This window comes from Rhinatrema bivittatum, chromosome 6, assembly GCF_901001135.1.
Source record: "Rhinatrema bivittatum chromosome 6, aRhiBiv1.1, whole genome shotgun sequence".
Lineage (NCBI taxonomy): Eukaryota > Metazoa > Chordata > Amphibia > Gymnophiona > Rhinatrematidae > Rhinatrema > Rhinatrema bivittatum.
Genome location: NC_042620.1, coordinates 109,468,172 through 109,482,251, shown reverse-complemented (window position 1 = coordinate 109,482,251; position 14,080 = coordinate 109,468,172). Strand labels below are relative to the sequence as shown.

At 39.8% G+C, this 14,080-nt stretch overlaps 1 protein-coding gene across 1 annotated transcript in view; it reads right to left on the bottom strand.

Moving 5' to 3' along the window:
- GAD1 (glutamate decarboxylase 1) overlaps nt 1-14,080 on the bottom strand; it is a 118,807-nt gene that overhangs the window by 12,898 nt on the left and 91,829 nt on the right. Inside the window, exons 7-13 of the mRNA XM_029605744.1 lie at nt 7,182-7,297; nt 7,014-7,093; nt 6,721-6,775; nt 5,846-5,962; nt 5,613-5,677; nt 2,915-2,993; nt 343-492 (exon numbers count right to left, since the gene is read on the bottom strand). Of these exons, the coding sequence (XP_029461604.1) occupies nt 343-492; nt 2,915-2,993; nt 5,613-5,677; nt 5,846-5,962; nt 6,721-6,775; nt 7,014-7,093; nt 7,182-7,297 (662 nt within the window). The remainder of the gene's footprint in view (nt 1-342; nt 493-2,914; nt 2,994-5,612; nt 5,678-5,845; nt 5,963-6,720; nt 6,776-7,013; nt 7,094-7,181; nt 7,298-14,080) is intronic.

Sequence of the window (14,080 nt, the reverse complement as noted above, 5' to 3'; positions counted from 1 at the left end):
AGTGGAAGAGGGGTTGATGGGGAGGGATTTTCGCTTATATGGATACTTTTCGATTTTAAAAAGTATGTGCAGCAGCACTAGGGGAGGAGAAAAGGTTTGGCTGTGGTGATGACTGCAAGGGGTGCATTCTGAAATGAAAGGAAAAAACTCAAAAAATGTGTTTTTTTTTTTCATTTTGAAACACAATAGGGTGTTTCATTGTGTTTTTTATGTCATTTCAAAATGAATGCTGACCCCCTATTTTTTTTTGTTATTATTTCAGTGCTAATAGATTTCTGTGGTTGGGTTCTCGTGGCTTTCCATTGTCATATTCCTATTTAATGAGTTCTCTTGTTCTTTTACCTTTGCTTTCCACATCAACCAGAATTTGAAAATATCCACATGGCGACCACATTGGATTGCTTTATCTCCAGTGTCATACGAGATGTCATATTGTTTATCTTGCTGGAACAAGTATCCTGCACACATCTGATTACAACCATGAAGCAAACCCTATTAGGGAAATACATGTTATATAATTTAACATCTGCATATTACTCTACTGAAGCATTTTTAAACTGAAATGAACATAGACTGCAGTTTATTAAAGCGTGTTATGGCTAATGCACATGCTAACATGCATTGAAATACCTTTAACATGCATGTTCCATACGGTACATCTACTAACGCCTCTAACACATGTGTAGCTCACACTACAAAGAAGAAAAGCTATCATTTAGACAAAGCCTGGGAAGTGGCAGGAGTAAAGTAAGCCACTCCTCCTCCTCTTCTTGCCACTTCCCTGGTCCTGGTGAGGGGTAGGAGAGGAGCTCCATTACTTCAGGAGATGAGTCAGAGACTTCTGTAAGTGGGGTGTTCTCTTGGTGGAGAGGAGGGAAGGCTTCCCTTGGGAACGGGTGGTAAGCTTTGGCTCAGGTGGTAGGGGAGGGAGATGGGAGGTTTAGAGGACTGGGGTAGTATGGTCAAAAAGCTCCTGCATTGGTGCTCCCTCTCTTGCTAAAAGCAGATCGCATGTAACCCATGCTAATCAGGCCCACATCTCTGGTCCAGTTAATGTGGGCCTCAGAGGACCACATAATGCATAACCACGTTACAATGGCCATGTCCAGTTTAACATGCACCATGATATGCCTCTCATTAACTTTGTGTATTAGTGTGAGGTGACAGTTATGTGCAGGAAAGGCCCAATATATGTGTGAAAATTATGATCAGAAGTTAGTACAAGATATGATGGTAAAAGTGTGTTCTTAAAATGGTGAATGAGGATGTAAGAGACAGACATTATGGTGCCAGCATATAACTTGTTAGGGAGTACTGCATATTTTTGCTAAGAAAAGATAACATAGACACACAGCACTGCTTAAAGAAAATACAGGCTTGTGGGATGTTAGGCAGTTTCCACCTACCTAGTCCTAAATTTCTCTAACTTGAAGTCTGCAAGCTTCAAGTTCATGAAAGATACTGAGCACAAAATGGAGATATTTAATGAAAAGCATAAAACCACTACTTATTTAAAGCCAGCTAGCAGATTAAGAGTTAAGCATAACATAGCACAGAGCTTTGCAGAGACTGAGAGCTGAAACATCTTTCAACTGCCCAGGATAAACTGGACATACATTTTATGGAGCTTTTGAGACACACACATTCTTTTACAGAATGTGTTAGGTTTAGGGAAAGTACAAAGCTAGTAGTCACAATATGGCAAAACAGTGGTCAAAGACCAGAAGTCCACCATCTTAGAGAACATACGCAGTAAGTTTCTCTTATCAGTAGCTTGGCAATATTTCAGGAAAATGAGACAAAGAGATCCCTTCTGAGCATGTGTAATCCAAAACATGGTAGGATCTATGAATTCCTGCTAAGACCAACTTGGCAGAGACCCAGAAATCCCTGTGCAGTCCAGGCTTCCACAAGAGAATCACTTGATTACCCACAAATGAGAAGTTTTGGAAGGCACTTTTCAGGAAAATGGTAACTTTTGCTAGGCCTTCGTTTATAATTATACTCAATTAATTGGGAAAATTACTCTTGCTTATTGTACTGATATATTGTATATATACTATTTTGTTATTTGTCTCAGGTGTTCTCATAAGCACCTGTTTTGTATACCTATTATACAGAAAAAATATAGCTTTTCATTTCACATAAGACATAGTGAGTGTTGTTATTTTCTTGTTCTGTCTGTGTGAAACAGACCACAGGGCAAATACCCCATACTAGCAGAACCCACTACACTTTGTTGATACCATGCAAAACTCCAGTGTAACACACTTTATTAGAAAGACCCCATAACAGTATTATGTTAACACTGGTCAAGCGAGAGATTAATATTGTGATTCTTTTATACATTATTAAACTGTTATAACACTGTCAAGAACATCAAACCACTACCTATTAGAGAAAGCATTACAGGGCTAATGTAAATAGCTCTTTAGAAAAGCAATAACTCTCTATACTTTGAGAGATTGTGAAATATTTTGTCTGCATGGCTGGAGACTAAGGGTAAAGGTTGAGGTAGGGTTTATATATCTTTGGCAATAATTAGTAAACCAAATAAGAAAGCAATTTAGTATGACTGATGGTAACATTCTTGGGTCATATGTTGATAATAAAAGTTAAATTCTGAGCTACATGCAAATTGTATTATACAATTTCTAACTAACGGGCCGATACAGTAAAGTCCGCGGGAGAGCGGACAAATGCCCACTTTCCCGGCGCGTGCAACATTTGCATGTTGAGGGCGCTTTTAGGTGCCGTGGGTTGGACGCGCATTTTCCTCCCCTTACTGAATAAGGGGTAAGGGAAAACGCGCGTCCAATAGCAGGCTAACAGTGCACTCCATCGGAGCGCACTGTACTGTATTGGCCTGTAAGCTTTCTATTACAAAATTGCCTTTCCATTGATAGGATCTTACCTTTTCCCGAATAAGAATAGCAGAACACTGTAACAACACTCCCATCATCTTGTGTGGATTCCAAGTAACAGAGTTGGCTCTGGAAATACAAGTTGCTTGTTAGGATGAAGTGTTTATATTGATTATTCAATAGATTAAATTAAAAATCATCGAGTTCCCTTTGTTCCGTCATATCTCTGTCACTCCTGTGCCTTCTCCTTGATTTTATCCTCATCTCTGACACTTACTCCCCTCTTTCCCCAGTATAAAATAGTACCATAAAACACATTTCTTTAGCAAAGCATTTTGTTAAGCCCCTGGGCCAGGACTTCTTTTGATCCTTTTTGCTGCAACATTTTGAAACTTCTCCCTGTTTTGTGTTACAGATGGGCCAAATCACTCTGTATTAATGAGACCTTCCCCATCTCCCCACCCTCTTTGTGTCCATCTTACCCCATCCATGGGGTTGAATAAGTTGAAATGGTGCAGAACTGAACTACCCCACCAGTTCCATACTCCATAGGGACTAGAGTCCAAGAGATCATTGTACTAAAGTGCTCTGAAATTTGCACAAGATTCAGAGTTTATGTGCATACGTTTTCTATCGGGGCTCACATGTGAAAACCAACTTGTGAAGATATCTTCATGTGCGGGTTTTCTTAGAATACTGAGATAACGAGCATGTTACCTAGCTTGGGAGTGCATGTCTCTGGCCACTGCAGGCTGCAATTGTTCAACAGGTAGCTAGGTGTGAGTTAGGCCCCCTCCCCTTCCATCATTAAAAGCACTCACCCAAAGCATACTATCCTCTCGCAGAGTTAAAAGCACCACCACAAAACACATTCCCTCTTTTCGCAGAGTTAAAAGAACCCCCAGTGAAGCATATGCCCCTTCTAGCCCCACTCCCCACTACAAACTCCCAGTATCCCTGCTTCTTCTCCAAACCTTGATTCCCATTAAAAATAAATAAATAAATAAATAAATAAATAAATAAATAAATTAAAAAAAATATATATATATATACAACCCCCCCCCCAAGTAAAACTTAGGGGAAAGAGAAAAAAGCACTCTCATTTATCAATTAGTCATACAAAAAGTATTGTTTTTCCTAAAATTGTTACTGCTTTATTGAAAATTCAATGAAAATGTAAATTTATCAGTTTTTACATAAAATCAATATCAATCCCTGATACATCATTGATTACTTTATCTCCACATATTAACAATTGCCACTGGATATTATTTTAAGCCCAAATAATCATAACCCTCAACACTGTCCTACTTCTTACCTCAATCTTACCCTTAATGGACTTTACATCACCCAAATGTATTAATGTTGTAATTGGTCTATTTATAATGGAAACACCACTGTAGATTATATAATTTTAACTCTTAAAATTCTCAAATCACACTTCTATCTTCTTTAGCAGTGGTGTATTCCATTCAGATGATTTTATCTTCTATCCCTCTGAATGGAATCCCTCTGAATGGAATACACCACTGATAAAGAAGATAAAAGTGTGATTTGAGAATTTTAAGAGTTAAAATTATATAATCTACAGTGGTGTTTCCATTATAAATAGACCAACTACAACACATTTGGGTGATGTAAAGTCCATTAAGGGTAAGATTGAGGTAAGAAGTAGGACAGTGTTGAGGGTTATGATTATTTGGGCTTAAAATAATATCCAGTGGCAATTGTTAATATGTGGAGATAAAGTAATCAATGATGTATCAGGGATTGATATTGATTTTATGTAAAAACTGATAAATTTACATTTTCATTGAATTTTCAATAAAGCAGTAACAATTTTAAGAAAAACAATACTTTTTGTATGACTAATTGATAAATGAGAGTGCTTTTTTCTCTTTCCCCTAAGTTTTACTTTGGGTTTTTTTTTGCATATAATAGCAACAGCACAGGTGGAAACAACATATTGCCTTTATTTTTGATATATTTATATATATACCCACCTGCCCAAATCAATCCCCATATTTTGCTCCCAGGGGCCTGGATCCTCTCCTTTACCCAAAAGCAGGCAGAAGCGATTGCCAGTCACTTCTGCCTTCTCATGTCATAATTCAAAGTGACACTGGCTGACTTAATGCTCCCCTTTCCCCACATGTGAGTGGTTTTGAGACTGGGAGGAACTGTGCTGGGAATGGGAGCCAGAGAGAGAATGTGCTGGGGGGGGGGGGGGGGGGTCATTTAGTCATTTAGCTCTGTGTGTGTGTGTATGTGGGGGGGGGAGGAGAATTTATTTTTTGAGCATTCTTTAAACTCTGATGGGAGGGTTAGCTGCCCCTTTAACAGTCATGACCCAGAATGGTCAGGGCTAAGCATCAACATGCATGTTAGCATGCCAATCCTTCGTACATCTCTTGAGCTGCAATTAACTTTCTTTGAACAGCACCATTAATGCAGCTTATGCAAGCTGTGTTAACATGCAAATGAGCTCATTTATATGATTTTGCATGATAATGAGCTCATTTGCATTTTAGTGTGGAAATCCACATTCCTGCCACTTTAATAAGAAAATTTGATTTACTAAACTGTGATTGTGCTGTTAACATGCATTGATGCTATTTTTTTGCATACGTCCTGCATTAGCATTAATACAGCTTAGTAACTAGGCCCTTATATTTGCTGCTATGTATAATGTCTGTATTCATATTAAAATAAAATAATCTATATGTGCTCATTAGTCTCCCACAGTACCTTTCTATTCCATTCAGTTTGTGACGGTGCTTCCTAGACATTAGCAGTCCACCTCCCCACGCAGCCTGTAATGGTGAAAAACTGCAGGTGAAGGAACAATAACAGTAATTTCATTTTCTAGTTTACTTTCCACGTTACTTAACATGTAACATATCACCATAGAGAGTTCTTAAGGGACTGTGTTCTAAGTTTTCTCTTCGGGTAACATAAACAACGTATTATTCATGACTTACATCTACATGGAGCCAGATGTTGTACTTTTCACATATGTCTGCAATCTCTTGTATTGGATCAAATGCCCCATACACTGTTGTGCCTGCTGTTGCATTGACATAAAGTGGAACATGTCCCTAAAACACAAGAAATATCTGGGTTTAAGTGATAACCTACATCCCAATCAGCAATATACAGCACTGTAAAATCTAAGCTGAAAGTTATAGTTCTGCATGGAAACAAATTACAACATTATTTATAAACTCTTGGAAAATGGAGACAATACTGTAAAGGGTATATCTATATCTATTTATCTCTATCTCTCTATCTATATTAACTAGAAAGTTACCCCCATTCAGCATCACTATGTGAAGGTGTTCACAGATAAACATATTTGAAAAATGAAGTTTCTCTCAGGCGTCTTGGAAAATGCAGCTGAAGGGCATTGATTTCACTTGTAGGAATGGCTACTTGCCAAGGATTTATATTATCCGCATGGAATAATGGTGACTGAATCCATGAGTTAGAGCTGCACTGTGCAGAGAAGGTCTGGAACCTTGGGTTATGGAGGACCCTGGGCTGTTTCTCCTAGACCAGCAGCTTCCTCAGTTCCTCTGTCCCCTCCAGCTCTCCCCTATCCTGCTATTTCCTACCTCATTATAAAAAACAAAGAAAGTGCACTAAATGGGACATAAACATGAAGCTTTATGTCTTAAAATTATAATCCCAGAATTAAATTAACATTCTCTGGACTTACCAATGCTGTCGTATCAAATGTGGTAAAATGATGTTGGTTTGTTTAATGATATAAATTTATCATTCTATAGAGAAAAAAATGTACATGCCCCCAAAAAATCACTTTCAAGGACTTAGTTGTACTGAAGAACAAACATACCTTTTGCTTAGCTTCAATAATTTTTGCTTCCAAATCAGCTGGTATTATTTTCCCCCTGTAGTTATTGCAGAAACCAACACGAATGAAAAAAGATAAAATAAAATACAAGACTGCACACTAAACTGCTAGCTATAGCTGGAATAGTTTAATGAGATTTCTTCTCAAATAATTAGCTGCTTGACACACTGCACTATACCATCCTTCAGCACCAAAAAAAACAAACAAACCCAAATTTAACAGATGAATACATTTAAATCATTAAAAAAAAAGCAATAACTGATTATTCATCCTACCTTTCATTGCATTTTACCAAAATCACATTCTCTGTGCCAAACCCAAGGGCCGCCCCAGCTTTCTTTATGGAGTAGTGACTCTGCAACAAGAGAGATGCGGCTGTTGAAGAGTTGAACTTTTTTGCCAAGGATCTAAACTAAAAACCAGAAGCACTGATGAGAACTCACATGTTCTGAGGTAAAGAGGATCAGCTTAGGGGCTGCTGCCATGCCTTTGGACTTCACATCCGGGAAATATTTGTATCGAGCTGCCATTATGCCATACAAGTTGGATATAGCCCCTCCTATACATTAGGCATCACGATATATTAGAGAACAAATCATGATTAGTTGGTCACTTACATTCTGCTACAAGAACATATAAGAAAGGAAGCAACGTCTGTTGGCCAACAAATGGCAATAACTCTTCTATGAAAAGACAGTACTGTGTTGTGCTAAATGATGTGGGGGGCCAGACGTACTAGGCTAGTGGTTGCCAAACCTGTTCTACTAGCCCCCCACCTGGTTGGATTTTCAAGATATGCAAAATGAAGTCAAGTTTCAAAAGGGCTTGACCGGCTAAGTACAAGACTTTGCTGGACAAACCCTGTGTTCTGAATTTTCCTCTAAGGTGAGCGGTTATGCTTTAGCCATGCAGATCATTCCACGGCTAAAACTTAGCTGGATAAAAAAGAGGCAGGATGAAGGTATTTTGGGGCATGGTTTACATTTACCCGGCTAGTTCTGAATGTCGGCGCTAATTGGGTATAATTCTCTGGCTAACTCTGGACGGCAAAAAAATCAGTCCTAAAGTTAGCTGGAGAATTGCTTCCCTGCCAAAAAGTACCTCCCAAGTGTCTATGCAGATGCAGCCTGCCTCACTCCCTCCAATAAATCATACTGTAGTGGTCAAGCATCCCCATTCTCCCTCCCAATCCCCCGATAAATCATATTGTAGCAGGCAAGCAGCCCCGATCTATTCAGATCCCCCCGATAAATCATATCGTAGCAGATGAGCAGTCCCCTTCCTCCTCCCAAGTCCACCTCCCTCTCTGAACCTCCCTCCCCCTCCCCCAACCCCCAAAAGTGTCAAACTAAGCCAGCAGAAGGAGAGAGTTTGTCGTCCTCCTGCTGGCTTCAGTATTAAATGGCGGTACAGCAGGGTGTTGTACTGGCAATTAATATGCATTTATTCACTTCACTGGCTTTCTGATTGGTCTTTTCACTGAGTGATTTATTAGGAGGGTCAGGAGGGAGAGAAAGGAATTGAGGCTGCTCATTGACTACATTAAAAAAACAATATTAAGTAAGCCAGCTAAGGGCTAAGTTACCCGGATAATTTTATCTGGGTAACTTCAGCCAAGTATATTGTAAGGAACGGCATGAGTGTGAGTCCTTAGTGCTTCAGCGCAGTTGACGGTGACTCGCAGATGGGCCCATGAGACCTGCTATGACAGCTGGAGAACACACTTTAACACGAGCCAGCCTAAGGCTTCATCTGAACCAGCTTCCTCCCCCATGGGTTAGGCCCTTGGGTTCCAGCAGTCAGCAGGATTTAGATTCAAGGGCAAGGCAGAGTCCAGAGGCATTCCAGGAGCCGAGGCTGGTGGCAGACAAGGCAGGATCCAGTTTCAATGTAAAGGTCATGTCTAGATGGCAAACAAGGTACCCCGTGTTTAAGTCCAAGGCTGAGGTCAGAACCGGAGAAGACTAGACAAGACAAGCAAAAGACATAGAGGGACAAGGCAGGGCAAATAAGCAAGGCACGGAAAAACTCTGATGACAAGAGTAAGACAGTCAGACAAGACAAGGAAACAGAGATGGGGAAAAGCTGGAAGGCAGGCTAGACAAGGCAATGCTGGAAGGCAGGCTGGATGAGACAAGGCTGAAAGGCAAGCTGGATGAGGCAAGGCTGGAAAGCAGGCAAGGGACCTGTTGCTGAGGCACTGAAGAAGCATCTGAAGTGCCCTTAAGTAACAGGGCCAGCTGTTGACATCCAAGGTCACCACAGGGATTTTCCTGCTGTGGCCCCTTTAAAAGCAGAGTTTGAATGCGTGTGTGTGCCTTAGGGAGACCCAGGAGGCATGATGGCTGATGGAGTTCTCTGCTGTGGGGAGAGGCTCTGATCATTATGGCGGCGTCCCTTGCCATTATGGAAGCAGTTAGCATTGGTGGCAGATGAGCCGCGAAGAGCCATCGGCAGGGCGGGGTTGGCCAGGTTAGTGCAGCATTGGGGTAAGTGAAGCTGCTTTTGGGACAGTCCCGTGAGCAGCAAAACATAACATATATTCAATGAGAGATTCATCCCGCTGAATATTTGGCTAGATTTACCTGGATAACTTTGCTGCTGGTCAGTTTACTGAATATTGACCTCATTAAATATACATGAGAGATACTTGTGTACCTTCAAGGCCCAATATATGCCAATCTATCTAATGCATATTCATGATAGATATCCGGAAAAGCTAATCGGCAGTAGGACAGGTTTGGAAACCACCACCATACTAAACTTTTTTTTACCCACCTTTCCATAAATACAAAATGGGAAAAGGCCTTTAACATGTCTGGCTCATGGTGAGGTACACCTATGAATTTGTTACTATGATCAAGATACTGAGAAAGAAAATGTCTTCTTAGACATATAAGATTCCATTTTACTTGTTCTTATCAAGGAATTAAGAAATAACGTGGGCCCTTATATCTACAAAAACGAAACATGAATATATGACATAATAGTTCTGCTTGCCCCAAAATTAAATAAACATTTGCAAAGGGAATTTTAAGAACATAAGTGTCTATCAAGCCCAGCATCCTGTTTCCAACAATGGCCAATCCAGGCCATAAGAACCTGGCAAGTACCCAAAAACGAAGTCTATCCCATATTACTGATGCTAGTAATAGCAGTGGCTATTTTCCAAGTCAACTTCATTAATAACAAGTAATGGACTTCTCCTCCAAGAACTTATCCAATCCTTTTTTAAACCCAGCTACACTAACTGCACTAACCACATCCTCTGGCAACAAATTCCAGAGTTTAATTATGCATTGAGTGAAAAAGAACTTTCTCCAATTAGTTTTAAATGTCCTCATGCTAACTTCATAGAGTGCCCCCTAGTCTTTCTATTATCTGAAAGAGTAAAGAACCGATTCACATTTACCTGTTCTAGACCTGTCATGATTTTAAACACCTCTATCATATCCCACCACAGCTGTCTCTTCTCCAAGCTGAATAGTCCTAACTTCTTTAGTCTTTCCTCATAAGGGAGCTGTTCCATCCCATTTATCATTTTGGTCGCCCTTCTCTGTACTGTCTCCATCGCAACTATATCTTTTTTGAGATGCAGCAACCAGAATTGTACACAGTATTCAAGGTGTGGTCTCAGCATGGAGCGATACAGAGGCATTATAACATTTTCCGTTTTAGTCACCGTTCCCTTTCTAATAATTCCTAACACTCTGTTTGCTTTTTTGACTGCCGCAGCACACTGAACCGACGATTTCACTGTGTTATCCACTATGACACCTGGATCTCTTTCTTGGGTGGTAGCTCCTAACATGGAACCTAACATTGTGTAACTATAGCATGGGTTATTTTTCCCTATATGCATCACCTTGCACTTATCCACATTAAATTTCATCTGCCATTTGGATGCCCAGTTTTTCAGTCTCACAAGGTCTTCCTGCAATTTATCACAATCCGCTTGTGATTTAACTACTCTGAATAATTTTGTATCATCTGCAATTTTGATTACCTCACTCATTGTATTCCTTTCCAGATCATTTATAAATATGTTGGAAAGCATGGGTCGCAGTTCAGATCCCTGAGGCACTCCACTGCCCACTTCTCTCCACTGTGAAAATTGTCCATTTAATCCTACTCTCTGTTTCCTGTCTTTTAACCAGTTTGTAATCCACAAAAGGACATTGCTTCCTATCCCATGACTTTTTACTTTTCCTAGAAGCCTCTCATGAGTGATCAGTACTGTTGGCAACCATGCACCCAAATAACTGGAATTTCCAAGGACAGAATTACTGTAATTTATGCACGCTGTCTGATTTACTTTCTATTCACCTATATTCTGAACCTTATACAACATACAGCAGCAGTGCTAGCAAATTTGTAGATCATTCTGTTAGTAGTTAACACAGAATCATTAAGGTCCCCTTTTAAAATTATGACTTACCCTATATCCTGAAGTTATACTAGTATTGTATCTCAAATGTCTAAAAGCTCCTTTTAATTAGCTACTTCCACCAGTATAAATTTCTTTCAATTCACCTAAAATCTTTTTGGTCTCTGGGGAATGAAGAGAGGAAAACCCTCAAATAATAATTGTAAAAACATATTTTGGGAAGATATTCTCAAAACATGAAAATATTCATCATGACCTTAAAAAAAGGTGCTCAGTATGTACAAAAGGAGGCATCATAGATGCCCTATTATTGCCATCCACTCAGGGTTGGTACAAGAGATCCTAGGCAAACCTTACAGTTTTATGCACCTCTTCTCCCTCCAGCCCTCTCCAAACACAATTTAAAATTATACATTTGTATAATTTTACTTGAAAATTGACATTCAAAGTACCGTCTTCTGGGATAAAAATATCACTTATAAGAACATATGTATTATAATTCATGCATTGCTGTGATGCCAACCAGAAAACCCTGCAAAAAAGCAAAAAAAGACACTTGCAACCCATATAGTATTAGGCCTACTGTAATGCATATTGGGTGTGGGCTTGGCCTTCATAAAGCCATGAGTAAACTGATTTATAATTACAATATTATAAACCTCCCTTTCTAAAACAGCAGTAACTATCAGCACTCAAACAGTAACAATCCTACCTACAAAAAGGCAGCTCTGCAAATATTATACCAGGCCCTAAGGCACCTCCTATTAGGAAAACAGAACAAGCCAAGCTGCAATAGATTCCTACACAGAAACTACATGCTAGAATACTTCACCTCAGTCACACATGCAGAATACAGACTATCATGAAATATGGAAAAAAGAGAGCTTGAAATATAAATAGAAACATGTAGACAAAACTGGAAACTGCAATAAACCAGTCTCTGTGTGCAGTGAAACAATGGAAAAACTGAAACATTACCATGTTTCATAAAACATCAAACAATACATTCAATAAATATAAACATCAATAATAACAAAGCCATGCTAATAAAAAAAGAATAAAGATTTCAAAATAGTTGATAAATAGAATAAAATCAAATAATTAAAAACATAAAATTTTTAAAAAATTTTCAAAACACCAATAAAATATTTCAAAACAATGGATACATCAAATAACACACAATAATAACATCTGATGATAACAATTCTCCCACTCTCCATACCTGGGAACATTTGATTTCCAGATTCCCTGAGATTGTCATGGGGGTAGGGTGGGGGTGTACTGTTGTTGCACACAAACTTTCTCATCTGTCTCTCATAAATACACACTCTGTAATACACACATGCTCTCTTATACACACACTCGCTCATCACACGCACATGCTCTCACACACATTTTGTCTCTCACACACACTCTCATACACATACTTACTCCTACACTCCCTCTCACTCACACACACATGCACATAACCCCATACACTCTCTCGCTCCCACATACACACTCCCTCTCAAATATAAATTCTCTCTCAATCATACACATGTGCTCTTTCTCTCACTCACATACATACATGCTCTCTGACATCTACACAGATGCTCTCTCTCATACTCACACACACACCTTATTTCTCTCACTCACAAACACATATGCTCTATCACTTATACACAAAGGTTCTCTCACTTACATTTCTCCCCCCTCTGGAATGCAGAAGTGACAGCAGTAGCAGCAGCCATCTCCTTCAGCTCGCATGGCAGACAGGAATTTGTGCTGTAGGGGCCAACACTGCTCCAGCTCCAGCTCCTCTTTCTTTGGGCCCTGACACTGCTTTACTCCTGTTCCTTCTCCTTTGTTTAGTCGCATAGACCCAATGCTGCACCACCTCATCTTCCGTTTCCCTTCTATAGCCACACAGCTCATACTGCAGTCTGTTCATTCTGGTCTTGCATCTCCTTCTAAACACCTGCTTGGACCCATGTGATACCATATTCTCTTGTGGGCCTAAGTGGGCAGGAAGTAGGAGATGTAATCACCATGTCACCCCCAAAATTGTGACACTTTAGGTGTCCACCTAGTTGCCTAGGGTGTCCAGCATGCCTGCCTCCACTCCATCCACAGAGATGCCCAAAAGCAGCCATTCACATTTCTATGTAACTATTTATTTAGAGCCTTTTATTTGCCTCTGGGAGCCCTTGGACTCCAACCCATTTATTTTTAGTAAAAGATCATATACGTTCAGGCCAGAGGACTGCTATAGCCACACAGCTTCCTCTAAAGTTGGAATTTTGGCATTTTTACCTTCCCCTAACACTAGGGCCAGTGCTAGTTTTTTTGCTGCCCTGTGCAAACAAGTAGTGTTGTCGTCCCCCCCCCCCTCCACCCAATAATTCATTGATCTCCCTCCAGTAAACTAAACTTTAAAATCTGACTTTCCTCCCTACCCGGGTCCACCCCCTCTCCTCTGGAACTCATGGCCAATGCATGAGTATTAAATGCCCTAGCACCCCCCTCTCCCACTCCAGCCCTCTAAAACACACAGTTACAAAGTATGCATCTATAATAGCAGATTTTGCATTAAAATAACATTCAGAGTATAGTCTTCTGAGGTAAAAATATCCTTACAACAACCTGTATATTATATTTACATGCGCTGCTGTGGTGCCAACCAGAAAACCCTGCAAAAATACCCATATGTTATTAAGCCTATTGTAATACATGTTGAATGTGGGCTTGACCCTCAGAAAGCCACGAGTAAACAATTACAATATAGCAAACCTCCCATGCCAAATCAGCACTAATTGCCAGCACTCAAACAATAACAATCCTGCCTATGAAAAAGTAACACTGCAAATATAACACCAGCTCCTAAAATATCAATACACCTCCTATAAGGAAAACAGAACAAGCCAGGTTGCTATATAACCCTGCATAGAAGCTATATCCTAGCAAAATACCTCACCT